The following is a 21,450-nucleotide window of genomic DNA, read 5'->3' as shown; positions in this document are numbered from 1 at the left end:
TCCGCTTCCTTTCAGGACCCATGGAGAATACCCTGTTGGTTGCAGCTCCCTCCAAATCTGCTTGCTGACTTGGAGGAAGTGGGGCAGAAGCCTCAATAACAGCAAAATTGGTGTTCGCATCTGCGAAAATGATGTTCTCTAAGACAGCAATCCCGAACATTAATCAAGTATCAGTCACTGACAGGAATGGAAACAGAGCTAAATCTTTACTCAGGTCTTGTTTGGAGCAGAGTGAAGGCTGGTTGAAGAGGAAGCCTGTTAATAGGTCTCAAACAGCACAGCAGAGCTGCAGACCCTGGCTTCAGTGATGGCTCCGCACAGAAGACTGTGCTCCTGGGCCTCAGTTTCCCCATTTCTAAAGTGAGAACCATGTACATCTCTCAGGTCACCGAGGGATGATATGCAGACACATGGGAACAGCCTGGCTCTCCTAGGCTCTGTGCAGAAGCCACACTCGACATGACTGGAAGAATAAGTCTACTCAGGGGAGGGACCTTTCTCTTGCCCAAGTGTTTGCTTAGGATGTACTGAAGTACACTGTGCCCCGACCAGGGGAAGCCTCTGCCTTTCTCATTAGGGTGCCTCTGCTGCCCAGTCCCTACCTAACAGGTTCCCCTGCCTCTTTCTTTTCTTCCTTGAACTTCCCACTTTTCTGTTATGTTCACTCCACCTTCCCAGCCCCAGACCTCACTAGTCTCAAAAGCCTTCCATGCCTCCCAAATGGATACCCTGAACCTGAGACGTCTCTAGGGGGAACCAAGGGCCTCTTTATAGCTTGCCTGGCTTGTAACCTTCCAAAGTGTTAAGGCCACAGTGGTAGAGTAGACCAAAAACACACGACAGCTAAATGTAGCATAATCCTGGATTTAAATCATGTTTTTGTTTTTAACTTTGCTGTAATGGATAATTGGCAAAATGATGTTTTCTGTTTTTGCTAATTTTACTGTTATTTAAAAGAATACCTTTAATTTTAGGGCATTCATATTCAAATATTTAAGGGCTAAATAGATATAACACCTGAAACACTCAAACAGTTCAGAGAAAATAAACAAATGACATATTACATGCATCTACACACATATGTGAATGTACATTATATGGGACGGTAGTGTTTGGATTACTGTTGTAACTTTTCTGACAAGTTTAAATGTCCTTGTTCCCTGAAGAGAAATGCCCCACAGTTGACCAGTGTTGCGCCTCTCATTTCTTCATGTAAATGATGGATCAGGATCCTACTGGATTTCTCAACCATTCCTCATGCCAGAGGAGGAAACAGCAGAGCTCTGAAAGACCATTTTATCGAACTCTTCTAGAAGACACAACCAAGCCCAGATGGGTCTCAGGTTAACTCCACCTGGCCAGTGTTGGAGCTGGCTCTGGATCCGAGGCACTGCTTCCTCTACTTCACACCATATGGCTGCGCAACCATCAGGCTGCAAAGGGTGACAGATGTGTGTGGTATTTGGAGTCAGTGTCTGTCCACTTCACAGAGGCCAGTGTAAGGAAGCTGCTCTCACCCCCTCGGCTCTCAGGCTCTATGCTGCACTTGTATACAAAGTACTCCCAGATCTGCCTCTGTAAACGTCACCTCTGCCTGAATTCCACATCTTGAACCCGCTGTCAGCTCTGGGCCACTAACCAGCACTGCTCATGTAACATGTCAAAACCAAATGCTGGATTTATGCCTGCCCCTGCTTTTCCTTATCCTGGGTTCAGAGTTCATCCATTTCACTCAGTAATCAATGATTACTTGAATCAAAACATCACTGCTCTCTTATTAATATATACAATTTTGTGGTTTTATGTACCAGGCAATAAGATAAATTTAATTAAGAAAATTGAGCTTGTGGCATTATTATTACAGTACTGGAAGGGAAGAAAGCAAAAGACCACTGAGAGGTGAGATGGCTCAGTGGGTAAATAAAGGTGCTTACAACCAAGTCTGGTAACCTGAGTTTGACTCTGGGAAGTCCATGTGGCAGGAGAGAAAAAACTCCCCAAAGCTGTCTTCTGACCTTCACACATACATACACATAGAAAACAAACAAACAAACAAACAAACAAGTAAATTTACAGAAAGAAACAAGGTAAAAAAGAATGAGGAACTTTTGCTGTAAGTTTGTTTTGATATATACTACACAGCCTGGGCAGGTTGACTCACAGCAACTCTCCTGTCTCAGCCTTCCAAGCGCTGAGATCAAGGTGAGCACCATGATGCCTGGCAGGAATGAAGAATTCTCTCTCTCTCTCTCTCTCTCTCTCTCTCTCTCTCTCTCTCTCTCTCTCTCTCTCTCTCTGTCTCCCTCTGTCTCTCTCTCTCTTTCTCTCTGTCTGTCTGTCTGTCTGTCTGTCTCTGTGTGTGTGTATGTGTGTGTGTGTGTGTGTGTGTGTGTGTGTGTGTGTGTGTGTGTGTGTGTTTCAAGACTGGGCTTGTTTTTGTAGCCCTGACTGGAACTCATTCTGTAGACCAGGCTGGCTTTGAACTCAGATATTTGCCTGCCTCTGCCTTCTGAATGCTGGTACTAAAGGACCACCACCACCTGGCTTAGGAATGGAGATCATTAAAAAAACAGTCTGATGGCACCTATGATTTGTTTTTTGTTTGTTTGTTTGTTTCTTCTATAAAGATTTATTTTTTTCTATTCACATGTTTGTCTGTGAATACACACCACGTGTGTGAGTGCCTGCTGGATTCATTGGAACTGGAGTCACAGGTGGTGTGAGCCACCTGATGTGGGTGGTAGGATCTGAACGTAGGTCCTTCTGCAAGAGCTGTAAGTGCTCTTAACCACTGAGCCAACTCTTCAGCCATGGTTCAATTTTCTTAACCAACGCTTTTATACTTATTTTGCCTTTAATATGCAAGCTTAGGAGTTCTAGTCTTTGGAGTTGTTACTTGTAGTGTGAGAACAGAGGACAGGAAGTCCACAGTTGTCACATTCAGGACAGGGACACTAAGAAAAGCTGCAAAAACCCCAGCCCCAGGTGTTGAGGACAAGATGAAGCATTACTTGGGCTAGTCAACGTGAATCACTTCTGGGCTTCTGGTGTCGCAGGTCTGGGATAGGGCCAGCATACTTGTCTCCTCCTCCACCAGGGCCAAGCCCACTGTTGAGAGTCACTTTAGCTGAATTCTAGATACATTATCCTTTAAGAATGGCCCGGGTCACAGGGTTTCTCTCTGCACTGTAAATATAGTCTTCATGCACCTACAGTACTAGGCTCTGCAGGGATCTACCAGCTGCTCAACACAGGTGCCTTATGTCCTTCCTACAAATGCACTTGGAACAGTGTGTACAGACCACAGGTGTTTCAGGAACTCTGCTGTGACTTCCGAGGAAGTCCCTCTTTCCAGCCCCAAGGCCTCTTCTGCCATTAACCTGCCAGCATTTCAAACAATATATTTATAAATATATTTATAAACATGATGAATAATCGAATTTTCTATTTGTGATTGTTCTTTTTAAAATGATGCTTGTCAATCACTCCTTGAAATCTGTAATGGTTTGTCCACTGCTCTTTGAGACAAAGCTGTCCTCTTCCTGTTTGTCACCCTCAGCTCCTAACCTTGCTGGTCACTGGAGTATGGGATAGAGATGCGGAGGCAGACAGGGAGGGCAGATCTTTTATGCAATTGAAACACACACAAAGGGAAACTGGGAAGCAGAAAGCGTTACGAGGTGGGGAGACTAAGCAATGTAGAGCCCACAGACCTCAGCTAGGACCCACGATGGGCTTTTCACTCCTTGTGGCCTTTGACCTTGATAGGCAAATCCTCTGGCAGTTCCACAGAGCATGATAAGCATGCCTAGAGGTTGAAGCTGAAGAAGATTCCAGAAGGAGACAGAGCAGCTTCAGTCACAGCAGTCAGCTAAGTGACAAGACACATGTGGTAAAGTGACCACAGCTCCTCTCCATCTCTAGTTCTCCTGAGAAGTTCTTCTGCGGCTTATTTAGGTTAGCAACCTGCAGAGCAGGGAATTCTGGGAAATGCAGCAGTCTTGCCCCATGGCCACTGGGTTTCCTTCTGGGTCCCACATTAGAACATGGTGGCACTCTGTCTTCCCAGTCTCCTCCAACGTGCAGCTGTGACTAAGAAGCTCTGTCATTTGAAAAGCAGATGCGAACCTCACTACTGACTTCAGCTGGGTCCCTAGAGGATCAGTTCTACTGGGTCTTTGGAGTGTCACATGTCCTGCTTGTCTCTCCTTTCCCTTTTCCAGTGTGGCAGACCTTGTACACATACCAACCTTACAGGTTGTTTCCCACGGTCCTGCCTTCCCCAACTGCCTGTGTCTCATAGCTAATGCAGCCACAGCCCCCTGCAGTCCTCAGCACAGCACCTGTACCCTGTATGACTGATTCCTGGTGCCCTGTGCTAAGTGGATTAAGAACAAGGAGTAGAAAATTCTACAGTCATCTTGATGCCATCAAGACTGTGGTAAATAACTCGGGCATTTTCACTGTTAAGCTTCTAAATGAAGCAGCTCTTTCTTGTAGGCACAAACTAATTAAGTGATTATATACAGCAAAGTGGTCATCACACATTGAACTGCTGCAGAATAGCAGCAGAGCTGGTGCGAGCTTGTGCTGCAGGCCCACAGGTGGCTGAGCTGCAACTGCTGAGTCTGCAAAGATGGCTGGAAGAGAAGCCATTGTGGAGCCATCATAGCACAGGAAGCGGAAAGGGCAGGGCTGGGCAGGACTCTGAACCAAGTTCCAGTGCTGACAGGAGTTTGTCATGGGACCTTGGGCAGGTCGTGTTGCCTTCCTCTGCCTCAATCAGTCCTGGATCAAGCCAGCTCTGTTGTGTTAATAACAACATCAGCTGAGAGAATAGATGGGAAACAGTGGAGGAAGAAGCATGGTAGGAACCTGTGTCCACCCAGCATTTACATGGTGTTGGTCCAAACTCTGGTCTTCATCCCTTCCAGGCAAGTGCCTTTACTCACTGAGTCATCTCCTCAGCCCTGGTGAGGACATTTCCAATGAGGTCTGCTGAAAGATGAGATTGACATGATTTAAAAAAAAAAAAAAAAGCCTGGGTGGGGGGGGCGGGGGCTGAAGAGATGGCTCAGCAGTTAAGAACACTTGATGCTCTTGCAGAGGACCCAAGTACCCATAGGTGTGGCTCGGAACCATCTAAAACTCCAGTTTTAGGGGATCTTATGCTTTCTTTTGACTTTTGCAGATACTGGGTACATACTTAGAACACACACACATACATGCAGGCAAAACACACACATTAAATAAATCCAAAAAATTTAAAACAAGGCCTTTGGAATGAACTTAGACTACCTCCTTCTCTCTCTCTCTCTCTCTCTCTCTCTCTCTCTCTCTCTCTCTCTCTCTCTCTCACACACACACACACACACACACACACACACACACACCCCTTTTGGCTTTTTGAAATACAGTCCCACGTATCCCAGGCTGCCCTCAAAGTCCTGATCCTCTGACCTTTCCCTCCTAAATGTTGGGGTCCCAAGGCTGAACTACTATAACAGTTTTGAGCTTGGTTTTCTGCTGCTGATGTCCCCATCTCCTCTCTATTACAGCAGAAAGCAGCACAGTGCCATCACCCCATTCTGAATGCTGTTTCTGCAGAGAGAATACTTTTAAGACCCACAACAGAAAGTCTTTCGTGGAGCTGTAGGTAGACCCTGCCTATAACAGATAATAAGCCTTGTGAGTGTGGGCACTGAATCTTCATTCTCTTTACCTCATCTCCAACAGGGACTAGGAGGAAGTGTGGTGGAGGAAGTGTGCTCCAAGCCCCAGGTTTTAAATTTCTGCTCCTCAAATGCCACTTTGCCCATTATCAGCCTCGAATGCCTCCTCTAGTTCATGGGACTGTGCGCAGTTCAATTGAGCAAGAGTGTGGAGAGACACTTCCAGGCCCAGAGTGTTGTGCAGAAGGGAGACTATGTGCCGGGCTGTTTCCTTTTGAGTGGTGCATATTGATTGGCTTTCTTGTCAAGAAAGGGAGGCACAGAGTGGAAGGGTCAACCTTCAGTGTTGAGGATGAGATGACCAAACGCCCTCAGGACAATGCAGAGTGAGAGAGGATGATTCTTTGCTACCCACCTTGGTCAGTTTGCATGGTGCTTGCCAGTCTTGTCCCTTGTTTAAGGGTTTCATTTGTTTTAAGGGTTTCATTTCTAACCAACACATATTTACTGATTTGATTACTTACTATGAGAATTGAATGATGGCAAAACCAGAGCATGCCTCTATTGATCTGCATTTATTCCTAAATGGGTGTGGGGTCAGGCATGCGCTCTGAAGAGAGAACATCCTCCGGGCAGCTCAGTGGAAGCGCCACATGTTGCACTTTTGTGGGATTCTAGACTTCAACTGAAAAATATTAGTAAGTTCAGATCCATGATAAGAAGTAAAAGAAAGGGTGAAACTTCTGCCCTTCCCCTTTGAGGCCTTCCCTGTGGGCCACTCCAGGTTTCCAACGGCCTCATTGTGACCTGACTCCCCACTGAAATGTCCTCAGTGGGTCTTCATCTAATGGGGAGGAAGGCCTTATAGGGACTGCCCAAGCTGGAGGGAGGGCAGTTCCAGAGGAGACATGAAAGCCACAGCCTCAGGATAGCTGCTCCTTGCAGCCTGGCATTTTGGGTGACAAGAGAAGAAGAGGAAGTAGATTCTGTCGGCAAGAATGAGTCCCCAGCAAATCTCATGCTAAAGATGAACGTCAAAGTCCAAGAGCTATGGCGGTGAGCAGGAGGAAGTCCGAGGTCTTGTTCTGCCTTAGCAAGGGAGCAGTGCAGGCTGAAGAAATCACCACACAGTGAGCCAGGAACAGAGCCGGTTACGGCAGCCACAGCTCAGAGGAGTCCCATGCACAGGCTTCTTTCTCCTCAGGCCTGATCTCAACAGCTGAGAAAGCCCACTGGGGAGCTTCCAGATGAGTTTACAACTCTCTCAGTGAGAGAAGAGAGAAGGTTTTTATTCTATGATGCCACTCCCAAAGCCAAAATTCTTAAAAGAGAGGCCATGAGATCCCCAGAAGGACTCCATAAAAGCAAACCTTGGGGAAATAAAGTGGAGGCACTGAGGAATCACCCAGAACAAAGGGACATATTGGGCAGACACCTCCATGAGCTATTCAATTGAAGGAACAGAACTGGACCAATCCCCTAGGACAGAGTGTGACACTAGCAGCCAGATCCTCCCTCTGAAGGAGCCACTTAAAAGTTCATGTTGCCTCAGACATGGCCACCCAGGGGCAGAGCCTTAGACACTGGGCCACTTTTGACCGGCAATTCCCACCAGCTTTCCTCCTTCAGCCTCTTGAGAGCTGGAATAAACAGCCTGGACCACCACACAAAGCTCTTTACATGCCTATCCCTCATCATCTCTTTCTTTCCTCATAACATCGATCTATTAAAGACTGTGCTATCTAACCTGAAGTTTCCAATATGGCCATGCACATTCAATTTTAATTCTAATATCACCTGAAAACCATCCTGTTTCTCAGCCATGTTCCTCAGGATGATACAACCCATGGTCATTGTTTTCTCATGACTGTGTGGGCCAAGAGATCCTTCAAAACAGTGATAACAAGGCAGGGAGAAAAGCAAGGTCAGAGGATCTTCTGTGGCACTGGTGGGGTGTATGTCTGTGTGTCTGTGTGTGTCTGTGTGTGAGCGAGTGAGATACTTTCTGCAATTAGAAGTGGCCAGGGGAAGACTGTGAAGTCCTCAGTAAAGTCTGCTCCAGTGGGAACACATCTGTAATGAGTGTTGGCTCACACAACGCTCCAGGGTCCAGGACTGTATACATTAGGCTGCATCAAACATGATTACATAATAAAAAGAGGCTAATGTAGCAGGAACCTACAGAATCTAAACCACTAACCAGACTCACCAAACATATGGATTATAAATTTGCTTAGGGTCTGGAGGAAGAAAAGTAAGCCTTCAGATTTCCTCCTTTCTCTAATCTCAGCAGGTAGTCCCACAAACACAATTATCAGCACTTTTGAAAGGTCTTATCAAATATTGACTTAATAAAGAGCCCATCTACTTAATGGTGACCTCTAGACACCCTTAATAAGCACAGGGTTATATATTACTAACCATGGCATCCACACAGTGGACACAATAAATGACTTATGTCCCACTAGGCAGTAGAGGCTTTTACCATTTAAAATTAAGCATGCATAGGGTGGATTCTGATTTGCAGAGGGGACAAAGAGATCCAAACCAGGAATTTGATCAGAAAGGATGCAACCGTTAAGGTTCTTTACAAATTCAATAGGCTACTGAAATTATATTCAAAATTGTATTACAAGATTAGTAGTGTGAGCAAGGTAGAACCTACAACAACCAGGGAGGGATATCACAACTAGGGACTATTTGAAATGGTCACAGGCCAGTGCTCTGTTCTCATTTCCTTCCTTGGTTCTCCCAAGGAAAATGTAAAAGAAACCAGGCTTGCAAGGTTTCCTGCCAGCCCACAGCAGAGAAAGGTGGGGCAGGAGGAGCAGGGGGGGAGGCACTAAATGCAAATTTGACAGGCAGACGATTTCTTTCTTGGGCTCAAGAGTTTTAAAAATCTGCTTGCAAGACTGAGTTCCTGCTCTAAGGGCGTAGATGGTAAAAGATTTCCAACCCCAATTTTACAATGCTCTAGGGTACAGCCAATGATTACAATGTGTGCATTTAAAATTCTCAAAGCCAAATTAATCTCTATTCCTGTTCACTGAAAGGACGGCTATCTCTCAAAGGCTCTCTCACCGTTCTGAAAGATGTGGTAAGCGCTTCCTGGCACTGCCTGCTCTACCTGGGCTGGGAGATGTTCAGGTCCAGGCACTTCTCTCCCCTTCTAGGAGCAGCCTCCATCCAGCTCACCAGGAATTCCAGAGTTCTCTGAGCCCTTTCCTCTCCCTGCCCTCTTCCCATCCCTTCTCCAAACCCTCTCCAATCCTGTCTCTGAGCCCAGCAGTGATGTCTGCAGGGAATCCAGGGCTTATCAGGGGGAATAAACCTATTACTGCTTCTATCAGCTCACTTCTCACGCCTAGCGAGCTGGGCTAAGAGTGCTGCATGCGGTAAGGCGTTTAATCCTCACGCAACCTCTCTGGAAAAGCATGAGATACTCATTTTCCATCCACCAAAAGGTGTAAGCTCAAGTAGAGCCAGAGTTAGCCAAGGTGAGCTGTGCTGGGAACCCAGCTCCAAGCCTGGTTCTGGAAGATCTGAGTGGTTACTTTCTTCTGCCTGAAACTGGAGGTTTGGCTTCCTGTTTCTGAATAATGGAAGGATTCCAGAGTGCTGCATCTGTTCCTTCAGTAGACTATGAGGACCAGTCAGGAGTTACATCCCAATCCTGTGCCCCACCATGCAACCCCAGAGTAGTCCCTAGCCTGCTGTGCTTTGGCCTACACTAGGAATGTGCTACTGTGCCAGGGCTTCATACACTTCAGTTCAAAGGCAACTACTCTAAGACCGATTGTTTGAACACAGGCTGTCTGTCAAGGAGAGTCCTTGATCTGGGAGATGTGGAGAAGATGGAGACACATATGATTCTATCCTTAAATCAGCCACACGCTCTTAAGCAATCCTTGCTGAAGACCAAGGGTTACTCCAACACATTTAAAAGCCTCATTGAAGTCAGCTATTTTTTTTTTTTTTTCGGTTCAGTTTGGATCCCAGTGAAAGGCAATTATGCCATGGGTCACTGCCCTAGGAAGATTAATGTTACTCTCAGGCAGGGAGAGTGGATTATGAAGCAAGAATGCCCCACATGCTTGGTCCCTTTGCATGTTCCTGTTTCCTTCCCCGTTTGTCAATCAAATGGTGATATCCCCAGAAATCCTTAACAAGAAACCAAACAACTGAAGTTGCTTGGTCTTGAGTGTTCAGCCTCCAAAACTGTGAGCTATACAAGGTACCCAGATCCAGGTATTTGTTATAACTATAGAAAAAGGATGAAGATACTCATCAATCCACATCCTATACTATCAATTTCTATGTGGAAATAAAGTATTTGGCAGCATTTTCCTCTAGTCTGTTCTTCACCACCACCACCACCAACCACCCTCCCACACACACCAGTACCTAATATAACCAACCATATTTGGAGTCCTGGGGTGAAGAGGAATGTTCAAATGGCCAAGAGATCTCATGTATTTGTCATATGCTTCTTAGAGTCATCCACGAGATGTCAGATGTGGGCGAATGTCCAGCCACTTATTCTCAAAGCCTTCACAAACACTGGCTAGACCAGGTGTTTGGGCCTCCGCATAGGCAGAGTGGCCAATCAAAAGGGCTGGAACTTCAGCCATGATATACACGAGACTTACCCCAGTAAAGTGGCAGTGGTGGGGAGCAGGATGTGGCCAAGAAGGAAAAAAATCAAAAAACTTAAAGATTTGTGTGTGACAGGGTCTCACACAGCAAATCCATGTCTGTTCCCACAGGCCTTAATCCTACCAGAACAGAGGGAGTTAAAGATGAAACCACTTTTGAAACTGAAACCAATTATCCATGGCAATTTATTAAATAAGGAAGGATTCTAGGCCCTATTAAAATGAATGTTTAGTGCATTTTCTTATCCTCAGACATCCGCTTCTTCACCTGTCAGCACCCGCTGGCAGCAGCTGGAGGAATTGCACCGATTTTGCTGTATGTGCAAATCAATTTGATTTCTCCCCCAAAGACAAAAATCGGTAAAGTGATTAAACTATAAAGAAGGCATGTCATTGGCAGCACAGACTGGAAGGGGCTGAAGAGCAGTGGCCCTGAGGTGACCACCAGTGACTTCCTTCTGCCGGGGCTCAGTGGTTTTCAGCATCACATTCCCTGCCTATCCCCTCAACATGGGGTATGGGGCTAGGTCCACTAGTCCCTCCCTCTCCTTCAAGTCTACCTGGCTCACCTGCACTAGCTCCTTAACTGTTCATCTGTCCATCTATCTACCTGTCCATCCATCCACCCACCCCCCCACCACCCACCCCCATCTGTTTATCTACCCAGCCACCCAGCCATCTATCCATCCACCTACAATTGACCCATCCATTTAACCACCATCCATTCAATACACATTTGAGAAGGACTCAGTGTACAGACATTTAGAGAGTGACAACATATATTTATATCTGTTTTTTACAGTCAACAATGCTTTTGTATACATTATTTCATGAAATTATCACAGTGACCATATGAGGGGGCTGTTAGTATCATGGGTTTATAGACAAGGATATAGATTCTATCACTAAAACAACAAAGCCAGCAGGTGTCAGGGTCTGGACAGAAATTCAGGTTTTCATTCTGTTAAAAATTCATAATAGTGCTCTTTGAGAAACTGGTCTGTGTAATTTCTCTACTTGTCTAGTTGTTACTAACTAAATGCCATGATCCAATCAACACATAAAGGCTCTGAGGCTGTAAACACTGAGTTTCTGCCCTCACAGAACCTGTGTTGTACTTAGGGAAACAGACATTAAAACATATGTTCACACAATAAATATTTGTTTTCAACACTTGAGGGAAAACTAGTCTGGATGTGAAAATTAGGGAAGTTTCCAAGAAGAAGTAATCATTAAGATGTACTCTGAAGGATGAGTCAGAGTTTGGGGAAGAGAGGATGAAAGGAAACCATCTTTAGGGAAGGAGAAGCATGTGCAAAGGCCCTGTGGCAGGAGGACCCAATGTGCTGAAAACTGCAGGCCAGATGCACTGGCATATGAAAGGGAGCCCGGCAAAGGCTGTGGTTCAGACCACACAGACCTTGAAGCCATGGTAATGGTTTCTGGTTTTAATTCAAGAGCAACGGAAAGCTATAATCAAGAGAATGACATGATCACTTTGATTTGGATCCTGACTTTGGTGTGCAGAATGGGCTGTAGAAGAGCAAGAGAGGAGGCGGGGAACAGCTGGAAGGCGTTGGCAGTTGTCCAGGTGAGACGTGGTGGAGGCTTGGACCTGGGGGGTGGTGGTGGTGGTGGAAATGGAGAAGAGCCCCACAGGTGCCCCCTGCTCTGCTCAAGCCCACTTCCTCTCTAGACCCTGTCACCAGAGTGTGCTCACGAATTCGGAGTGCATGGAAGCTTGTCCACAATTCAGGGCTCTCTGCCGGAGTCTCCTCTTCCAGGAAGCCTTCCGCAGACAAAGCCAGTCCTGCACGGTCTTTCGGAAGCGGTGCGTGTCTTCTGCACTGCGCATGCTCACACCTGACGCTGCTCTAGGGCTTGGCGGCTCTCTGCTCCACTCCAGGGGACGCTTGCATTTCTCTTGCTGTCTTGCTTCCTCCCTTTGGAAAGTAAATGCTTTGTTGGCATTTGCTGAATGGTATCAATAGGTCGCCTCTGGAAATTACATTAGTCAATGATTGCTCATGCCAATTGCCTTCCCCCACCACATTAAACACTGGTCGCTTACATCTGTCTTCATGATCAGGTTCTAGCAAAACGCATGTCCTAGTTCCTGTTACTTCCTCTAAGCTCGTTTCCATACTTTTCCTAGCAGAAAGTCATTTGGGGGGGGGGGGGGGGGGGGGGGGAGAGGGGCAGGAGTGTAATTAAACAGGGCGGTCTGACTGGAATTCCTATACCTTCTAATGGGGTATTTGATTAATCCTTTCCACAGGCCCCATTATTCATGCTGTGATGAAATCTCATTTTATAGCTCTTAATTCATGGACCCAATTTATCCACATCACATTGTATTCTAATACTTGTCACCCAAGTTATTAGCTATCTCCTTCCCAGTATAAAACCATCAGTGAGTTTGATTAGCTTATTCCCTAGGGATGATGGGGAGATAAGAGAGACACAGAAAAGTATGGCCACCAATGGCTCCGTGTCCTCAGAGCACTGCTGCTAGGGTGGATCCCTCCCAACATGGGAAAAGCTCTCAGTAGGACTCGGGGACCTTGCTGCAAAGGGTTTATTGCAGGTCATCCTGAGACTGAGTCAACCTCCTAAAAGATATCCTCCTCCCCAAGATAGAAATCCCTCTTATTCCAAACACCTTCTGTGTTAGAGTTCCTGCCCTTCTGAGCACTGGAGGGGGTGGGCCTGATGCTGCCTGTTGCTCTTTCCTCCTCAGGAACAAACCAGGCACTCACAAGCAGCTTCAGCTCCCTCTCAGTAAATCACCTTCTACATAAGACAGGAGGAAAAAGGGGTCCTACAGTTTCTAGCTCCCTTCTTCTCACTAGGTTGAAGCCACATGTGCCAAGGACCACAGTCCCTTCGCCTTTATGCCAAAAGCCCTACTTACTGTTCTGAGATTCTGAGCCTGGCAAGATATGGATGAAGGGGCCCCTTGCTCAGGAGATACTCTTTCCCTTGGGACACAGCGCTTAATTGCCCCCACCATGTGTGCATGCTGTAGATACAGAATCATTTCCAACAAACACACAAAAGCAAAGTGGCAGTGTGTCAGTCCTGAGGCTTTCTCTCTCTGCTCAAGAGTTATGTGGGGAGGCTTGAGGTTCTGAGAGCAAGGAACTGAGGCTTCCAGCTTGTAGCCAGGGAAGTGAGCCATCAGGGAACAAGTCCTCAACTTCGGTCATGTCTTCAGCTGATAGCTTGATTGCGACCTCATGAGAGACCTGGAGCCAGGACCACCTAACTCTCGGACCTAAAGAAGTCTTCAAGACCACATATTTTCATCATTCCACACTACTAAATGTTGAGAATGTTTGTTATACAGCAATAGGTTACTCATACACACTGTCTACTGCAGAGGAAGGTCCCCAATGACATCATCTCCTATATGCTTAGGGAGCCTGGTCTTTGTAGTACTCCTGATTGACCTGTTCCTGGCCTCTCCAATGTGTCCATACATCCCCACAGTCTCCCTATGAAAAAAGATAAGGGAAGAGTTCCCTGAGGCCTGGGCTGGGAACCCCACCTCCTTGCCTGCCATCCTGAGTGACATTTGGTATTAGGAGAAAGACTGTAGAGGGTAGCCTTCTTTGAGCCATGAAACTCCCTCTTGTTTCGGAATCCTGGGCCAAATGACATCAGCCAAGCCCACAGCCAGATGAAGAGCTGTGTAAACAACATGTTCCCTTTCATTATTACTCACTCATCTCCTGTATCCTTTCTGCTCATGTGCAGTGTCCAAGAAAGGTCACATCTTGTTTTGACTTTGCAGTTAAACACATTTGACATAGGATAGGGGTTCCAAAATTGGATGGAGATGTAATTGGGCTTACATGCTGCAAGGTGTACCACTGTACTCCAGCACAGACTGCCATGAGGGAAGTGGCAGCCTGGATCTCCATCTCCTATAGTATACCATGGGGGGAATGCAGTCTGTGCTTGTCATCCCCACCCTGTGAGTGTGTGTGTGTTTCCTAGGCCAGCCTCAAACATAAAATATAGTGGAAGATGACCTTGAAATTCTGATCCTCCTGCCTCCACATCCTAAGTACTAAGAAGATAGGCATGTGCCATCACACACAGTTAATGCAGCGCTCAGATTGAACCCAGAGCCTTGTGCATGCTAGACAAGCACTTTGTAAACTGAGCTACATCTCCAATCCACTAGATGTATTTTCTGATTAAAAGAAAAAAGCAAAACAAAACAAAAACAAACAACAACACTAAAAACCAAGATGATTTTCCATTTGATGAAATCCCCAGAATTTCTTTTTACAAAATCTACCTCTGTTCTGAGAGACAAACTCAGGTGTCAACAGGCATTGCCTGGGAGGACCTGGGAAGGGGCAGATGGCACATGAGTGGTGAAACACCTTGCTGCAGTGTCCTAACGCGTGGGTTTGAAGCCAGAGGCACCACTGTCTCGGGGACCTGCTAGGCACATGTTCATAGCCCAGGCCATGGAAGACAATCAGTGTGGGGACCGGGGACTGACTCCCACTAGATCAACTCTGATGGATGTCTGGGGGTGAGCAGCACAGCTGAAAGGATCAGACATTCAATTATTCACTCACCATTCATGCGCTCCAGAGACAGTGACAGAGGGCCTACTATGTCAGCCACTGGGCTCCAGGGCAATGACGAGACAGTAAGGAATGCCTTCCTGAGGCCTTTACTGGACAGAGCCTATCAAGGTTGGGGAAGGCCTGGGAGTCATGGGCAATTCTTTCAATGGACAGGAGGCACACCAAGAGTGTCTCCTAGGATCACCCTGTCAACACAAACAGCCTTTCTACAGGCAGTGACTGCGGCTTGGACAGCTGGTTCAGCTTGTTAGACTTCAAAACAAAACAAACGAAAAAGATCACATGATTGCAGCATCTAGTACACTTGAAATACATGACTGCTTTAAGAAACCGCCATGGCATATGTTCTTCTTTTCATAAACCAGTCGACGTCCCCCTACTATCTAGGAAGTGGGAGTCTGCCCCTCTTTTTCCTCAAGTCTAAATAAAATCTGATAGCCAAGGTGACTGGTGTGCTTCCTGTGGCTCATTTATGCCCTCCCCCTTCCCCTGTTCTAAAGCAGACAGAGCAAACACAGTAGATGAGTAACAGAAGCACATGAGACAGGGCCAGCAAACTCAGGTACAGAGAGATCACATTTGTGCAAACAGCCCAGCAATGCACAGCCCTTTGGTGTGAGCACAAGGCTTGCCTGTATCACACAACCCTCTTTCACTTACAGGGGTGTCACCAACTGGTCACCCAGAGATCAGTAACTAGCTCAGAAGGCCTTGGCATCTCCCTGAGAATAACCCGGTGCTTTTGCATAGCCATGGGAGGCTGAGCAGAAGACCTTTTGGATGTCTTTCAAGCTGCTCTAGAGGTTGCAACTGGAGGGAATTTAAGCACATCCGCTTAACCCACCAGCTTTCCATAATCAAGGCTTTTTAAAACAGAAAGTCCAACCCCTCTCTATTTTTAATTCAGGAATGCTTGTTGGCTTTTGCTGAGACATTGATTTGATTAGTAGCATTCTGTGGAACTACAGACACGAGATGTTGAGCTCACAAGCAGATGATTCACTTCAGGGTTCTGAAACGAGAAACATACCTATCAATGGCGCACTGGAGGCTGGGAGATTCTGAGAAAGCATTTCCTGCCTGCACATAAATAGGACAAGCAATGAAGAAATTTGCTTATGGCCACAGTCATGAAACCAGGGACCACCCCACAGGTGCTCTTCACACAGAAGGCTGCTGGGAAGAGATGCTCTTGCGTTTGGACACCCATATGCTACCTCATTTATCTACCTGTGACAGGGACAGTGCTGGAAGAGAATCAAAGATGACAAATTGCTTCTGGTTTTAAAGGAGCCGTCCAGGCTGGGTGCTTGCCAACGGGACTGGGCTTTGTGCTCGGAGCCAACATTTCTTCCCGTTATTTGATCACTTTGTGGCAAACACCCTCCAGCAAATGACGGGCTTCTCCTTTCACCAATAGGCTGCAAGATACTTGCTCTGTGAGCCTGAAATGCCAACTTCTAACCATGTGTGCAGCAGAGGGCAGACCCACCTCACACTGCAGACTGAGGACCAGGGAATAAAGCAAGAGTTCTAGATGGCAGGGAGTTTTCTCTACTGGAGAAGGAGATAAAGGGGGACTTGCTTGCAGGATTTCAGGGCTCAGAGAAATGCAGTGTCAGTCAACAACTCTGAGGAAAATTGACCTGTCTGAGATAAGTGTCCAGGATGCTGGCCCTTGGAATCTGCTTTTGGGAACACAGGCACCCCTAATCTTCTAATATCTCTGAAGGCAAGAAGGGGTTTCAGTATGGTTTATCAGAGCAAAACAGCTCCCATACCTCTCCTCTCTAGGCAGCTGGTGGGTCATCAGAGACTGCTTATCATTCTATGTATATCCCTTGTTCCTTCCCCAATCTGGAAATAACATGGTGCTTTTACTTATTTACAGCCATAAAAATCTAAAGTCTGCAGGGACTAGGTTGAACACCTTGCATATCTTAAGCCTCTAGAGATGAGCTTCTATTGGCCACACTACCCAAGTATCAACCTCCACCATGTGTGAGAACCCATCAGAACAGACAAAGACCTCACCATGTTCATATGCCCCAGTGCTATATGCTCTAGTCCTATATCTGCTTACCCTGTCTTCCTGAACACCTCTACGAATCAGGTGCTATATTAGTCCCATTGTGCAGATAAGAAAACTGAGGTACCAAGAGGCTGGCAGATTGGCAGAAGTCCCTTAGGAGACTTCTTTCCTAATTCTGTGCCCATCTCTCTAACCTAATGCCCTTCACACACTGTGGCTCTCCCCCACCTCTCCTTCCAAACCTCTAGAATGCAGGGGTGCCAGGCTTCACACAGAGCCTGCAGTGTGAAGACAGACACTCATCCCAGGCTCCTATTCCCATATCCAAACCAGACTGCAGAATACCATTTGGTTTTGTTTGTGCAGTCCACCATGCAGCCAGAGACAGCCTCATAAATGGTCTCTATTTGCCTTCCCCAACCTGGCACCGGGCCCCTCCCTTCCCACTGCCAGTCTCTGGACATGCTCCTGCAGGCAGCAACCGATGCTTCCCATCTAACCTCATTATATATTTCATCTAAAGATGCCTATTCTCCACGTGGCAGTGAAGCATATTTTTAGCACAAGCTACATGCCAAGGCAACTTCAGATTTATCATTTCTAATAATAACCTTGGAGCTGGATCACAGGACCCATTCCACAAATGGGCAAACAGAGGCAGGAGGCCACAGCAAGCTCATGGAGTCTCAAACTGCCATGTCTGTCTGTTATATACAATTCTCTCCCTGGACTGTTTCCTCTTAACTTCCTATTTAACAAACTCATCTGAGGCCTGGGAATGGGAGCATTGTCAAGATCAAGATGTATCTGCTTTTGTGCTGGGGCTTCAGAATACTAACTAGCAGCTCTACGCTCTGCTGGCAGGGGTGCTGATGCCTAGCTTTCTGCAAACCCCTTCTCATTAGTAGGTTTACATGCACAGAGCACTCACTTGGCAGTCTGCATCTTTTGCTCATCACCCAGTTGCAGCTAATCAGCATGGTGAATGAACTGAATTCATTCTCATGCAGAACATAAGCAGCTGCCTGAAGTGCCTGCTGAAATGGCCATGACTTTGGTTCTGAAGGAATCTTCAGGCTAGGAAATGAAGGGGTAGATCAGAACCCCTAAGGCAGACTAGAGCTTTCTTCAGCCTTAAATCACTGCAGTGCATTTCTAATAGTTACTACGGAGAGCTCAGCTTTCCTGGGAGGGGGTGATGCATAAGCTAGAGAATGTGTTCCTTTACTGCATTAGAAAGTCCTGCATTAGAAACTGAGAATGTGAAAACTTTCCTAAAGGTGCTTTGCCTCCTAGAGTAAGCACATTGCTTTTGCTTTTGCTGTGCATTTCTGGTACAAAACACAGAGATGGTAATAGAGAGAGGGAGTCCGGGGATATGAGTTCCAGTCCCAGTTCTACCTCTGTTAATGCTGTGACTCTAGTCTCTGATTTTTCTCTTAAAGCTTCAAAATCTGCAAAGTTACCACTCCCTGGTAACTTCACCAAGACCTTCTGTAAGTCCAACTCACAAACTGTGGGAGAGTGCTTGTGTGCACACAGCAAGATCCTGTGGCAATGTAAGGGTCTCCTAAAGGGAGATGCTTAATTTCCAAAGGCAGCATGATACACACAAGTGGCTATTTTCCAGAGGCACTGCTGGGAGGTGGCACCAGGGGGTGTGACCATGGAAGACAGAGTCCATGCAACAGCATCAAAAGCAGGCAGCAGCTCATATGTGTTCTGGGATCTGGTCCCCCACTTGGTGCCTGGCTTATCATGGGTACTCCTAAACACGAGATAATCAAAGACGCAGACTAAGGATATCCTTCAGTTTCTTTGGGGACGAAAGATTAGGAAATGAATTGGGGCCGAGACAGGGATTCCTGGAAGCCTGAGTGTAGGGTGATCAGGTGACAGACCTGAGAGTTCTGGGCAAAGAGGGTCATTCCACCTGGATGTCCTATTTGAACACGCATGATGCATCCACTCAGCTGCAGCTCATGAAGTGCCCGAACCAAAGCGATTCGGTGAAGGTCACACATGGCTCGGAGTTCTCAAGTGTATCTCACTCTCTTCCCCTCCCACTCATTTCCCTTTCCCTAACTAACATCATCTCACCTTCAGGAATTCAACAGAATCACACTTCTTTTGTTGCGCCCCCCATCAGATTATCACCCCGGAGATACTTTCCTGATCCCAGCGGGTGGCTTCCGGCCCATGAGCTATGCCACCTCTTTAACAGTTCCTGGCTTTCAGTGTAAAGTGGTAGCCTTTAGCAGGCTTTGCACTTGGGACAGGCACATACACTTTGTGAAGTGTTCACCAAAACATACGTGCACTGCCACCTGGATCCAGACCCCAACTTGGTGCACGTGGCAGCAAGTGGCAGTTGGGGCCAGGAGGCCACGTAATCAATTGGGGAATTTCCCCTTTAAACTTGTGCAGCATAAGTCTGCCTGGGCCAACTCAATATTCATAAGTGGGAAGTGGAGACGGCATTTCTGTTTCGCCAAGAGCAATCGCTATTTATCACGGCGAATGACTGAAACAGTTGTACATACAGCGCTCTCCTCGCCGCTGTAAATTACAGTATACAGAAGATTAAACGTAAGCCTAAAGCTACCCTTGAGCTTCAACAGCTGAGTCCTATAAATGGATACCCGTTAACAGAAGGGTCTTTTGCCTGGTTACTATTTAAAAGTGTGTCTCTATTAAAAGCTTGTCTTAAACATAAATTACCAGGCAGCCCGCCCCAGCCCTGAGCAGGCCCTTCCTCGGGGCACTGAACAGTAGCATCCCATCTTCAGGACACAGATTTGACCTCAGCAGGGTCAGGGTGGAATGGATACCGAGGTCTTGGCACTGGATGGGCTCTCACTCACTTTCTGCCAGTGGGACTGGGCTGGAAGGGTGATACAGGGGACTCTGCCAGGCATAGAGACCTTCAGAAATAAAATTACCCCAAACCCCAAGCCACTGTAGAAAGTTTTTTCTGGTATCTGATGACCTGAGAAGCAACAGAGAACTCTGGCCTAGAAGTAAACCCCCAAGTTTCCTAACTATAGTTAATTATCCCAGTCCTTGTTCCTGTAAGTGAGGACTGTGGAGGAAGAGCACCAGTATCACCCAAGGGAGTGTCATTCAGTCAGGATCTATCCCAACCAGATTCTGAATAGGTCTCTATGTGCATTCAGGCTTCAGAAACTAGTATAAGTAACAGGTGCCAGGGTGGAAAAGCCCTTCTGATATCCCCCTGGAAATCATGACAATAACAAATTGTATTATGAAAACAGGCCCCTTGGCAGTGGACCACAGGATTCTGAGTTCCACTTGAGAGATGGGTTTTTATGGGCCAGGAATGAATGAATATATCACTCTAAACTTGAGAAATGTCCTAAATAAGTCAAGGTGTAAAACATAGTGAATTAGCAAAAAGCTCAGGCCTTCCACATTAATCACTGTGTCTCCAAACCCACCACAAGTAAATACTGTGACAATGAGCCCAGTGTTTTGGGTTGTAATTAGCAGTTCATTCTAAGTGGTAAAGTATGCAAAGACTTCTGTGTTTTTTGAGAAGACAGATTCTATGTAACTTTAGTTTTTATTAGAAAAAAAAAGCTATAGTTCAATATGCATGATGAACTGTAATGATCACTAAATAGAAAATTTTAAATAAAATCTAAAACATCAGGAAATGACAGATGAAAAGCAAGATAAACAAATACAAATTAAAAGAAATAAGTACAAGTATATCAAGCAATCACAATAAATGTAAATGGATAAAACTCACCTACTAGACATTAACAGATGGGGCTCTTTTCAAGCTAGATATATATCGCCTATAGGAGAGACAACTAAAATAAAATAATATCAAAAAATGAAGAGAAAGGAGTGGGAAGAGATAAACAAGACAAACACTTATTAACCAAAAGTTGGTTGGATAGCAGTGTTGGTCAGGTAAAACAGAAGCAAAGGCAATTCAATAGGTACAAAGACACCAACCACTAGAGAGATTTGACCAGGCTTTATGCACTTAACCAGACACCTCAAAATTGTAAAGCAAAGCCATCCGAGTTACAGGGAAAAAGTGGCATTTTACAACCACCACAGGAGATTAACAGCTCCCTTCCCAGAAAGTGTAGTATGAGTAGGCAAAAAATATGGTGAGGATATACAAGATGAGGATAAAATAATAAATATACTGAACCCTGTGCCCAAGTGAGAGCTGTGCAAATTTTCCAATCACACCAGAGACATTTATAGAAACTGGCCCTGGTCTTGCTAACCTCTAAGGAAGTATACAATACATAAAAATAGGATAACATAGTTAATACTCTTGGGCCGTCACAAATTAGACATAAAAAGTAAGACAATACAAAGGTCACCCCAATTATGTTTTATGATTGAAAACTAAAACCACACACCTAAGCTACCAGTTGGCAGCAGTGTGATTTTGTTCTGTGTGGTCTAGTTGCTATGGGGCCAGGTTAGTTTACATG

General features: G+C 46.1%; 1 protein-coding gene across 11 annotated transcripts in view; it reads right to left on the bottom strand.

Annotated features, from left to right (window-relative positions):
• Window positions 1-21,450, bottom strand: part of Atxn7l1 (ataxin 7 like 1) — a 227,567-nt gene that overhangs the window by 113,152 nt on the left and 92,965 nt on the right. Inside the window, exon 4 of one of the 11 annotated variants that reach the window (XM_036205558.1) lies at window positions 11,085-12,270. The exons of the other annotated variants lie outside the window; for them this stretch is intronic. Within the exon in view, the coding sequence (XP_036061451.1) occupies window positions 12,185-12,270 (86 nt within the window). The 3' untranslated portion in view covers window positions 11,085-12,184. Of the gene's footprint in view, window positions 1-11,084; window positions 12,271-21,450 lie in introns of those variants that run through there. 11 annotated transcript variants of the gene reach the window in all.

This window comes from Onychomys torridus, chromosome 14 (assembly GCF_903995425.1).
Source record: "Onychomys torridus chromosome 14, mOncTor1.1, whole genome shotgun sequence".
Taxonomy (NCBI): Eukaryota; Metazoa; Chordata; class Mammalia; order Rodentia; family Cricetidae; genus Onychomys; species Onychomys torridus.
This window is presented reverse-complemented; position numbering and strand designations above follow the sequence as displayed.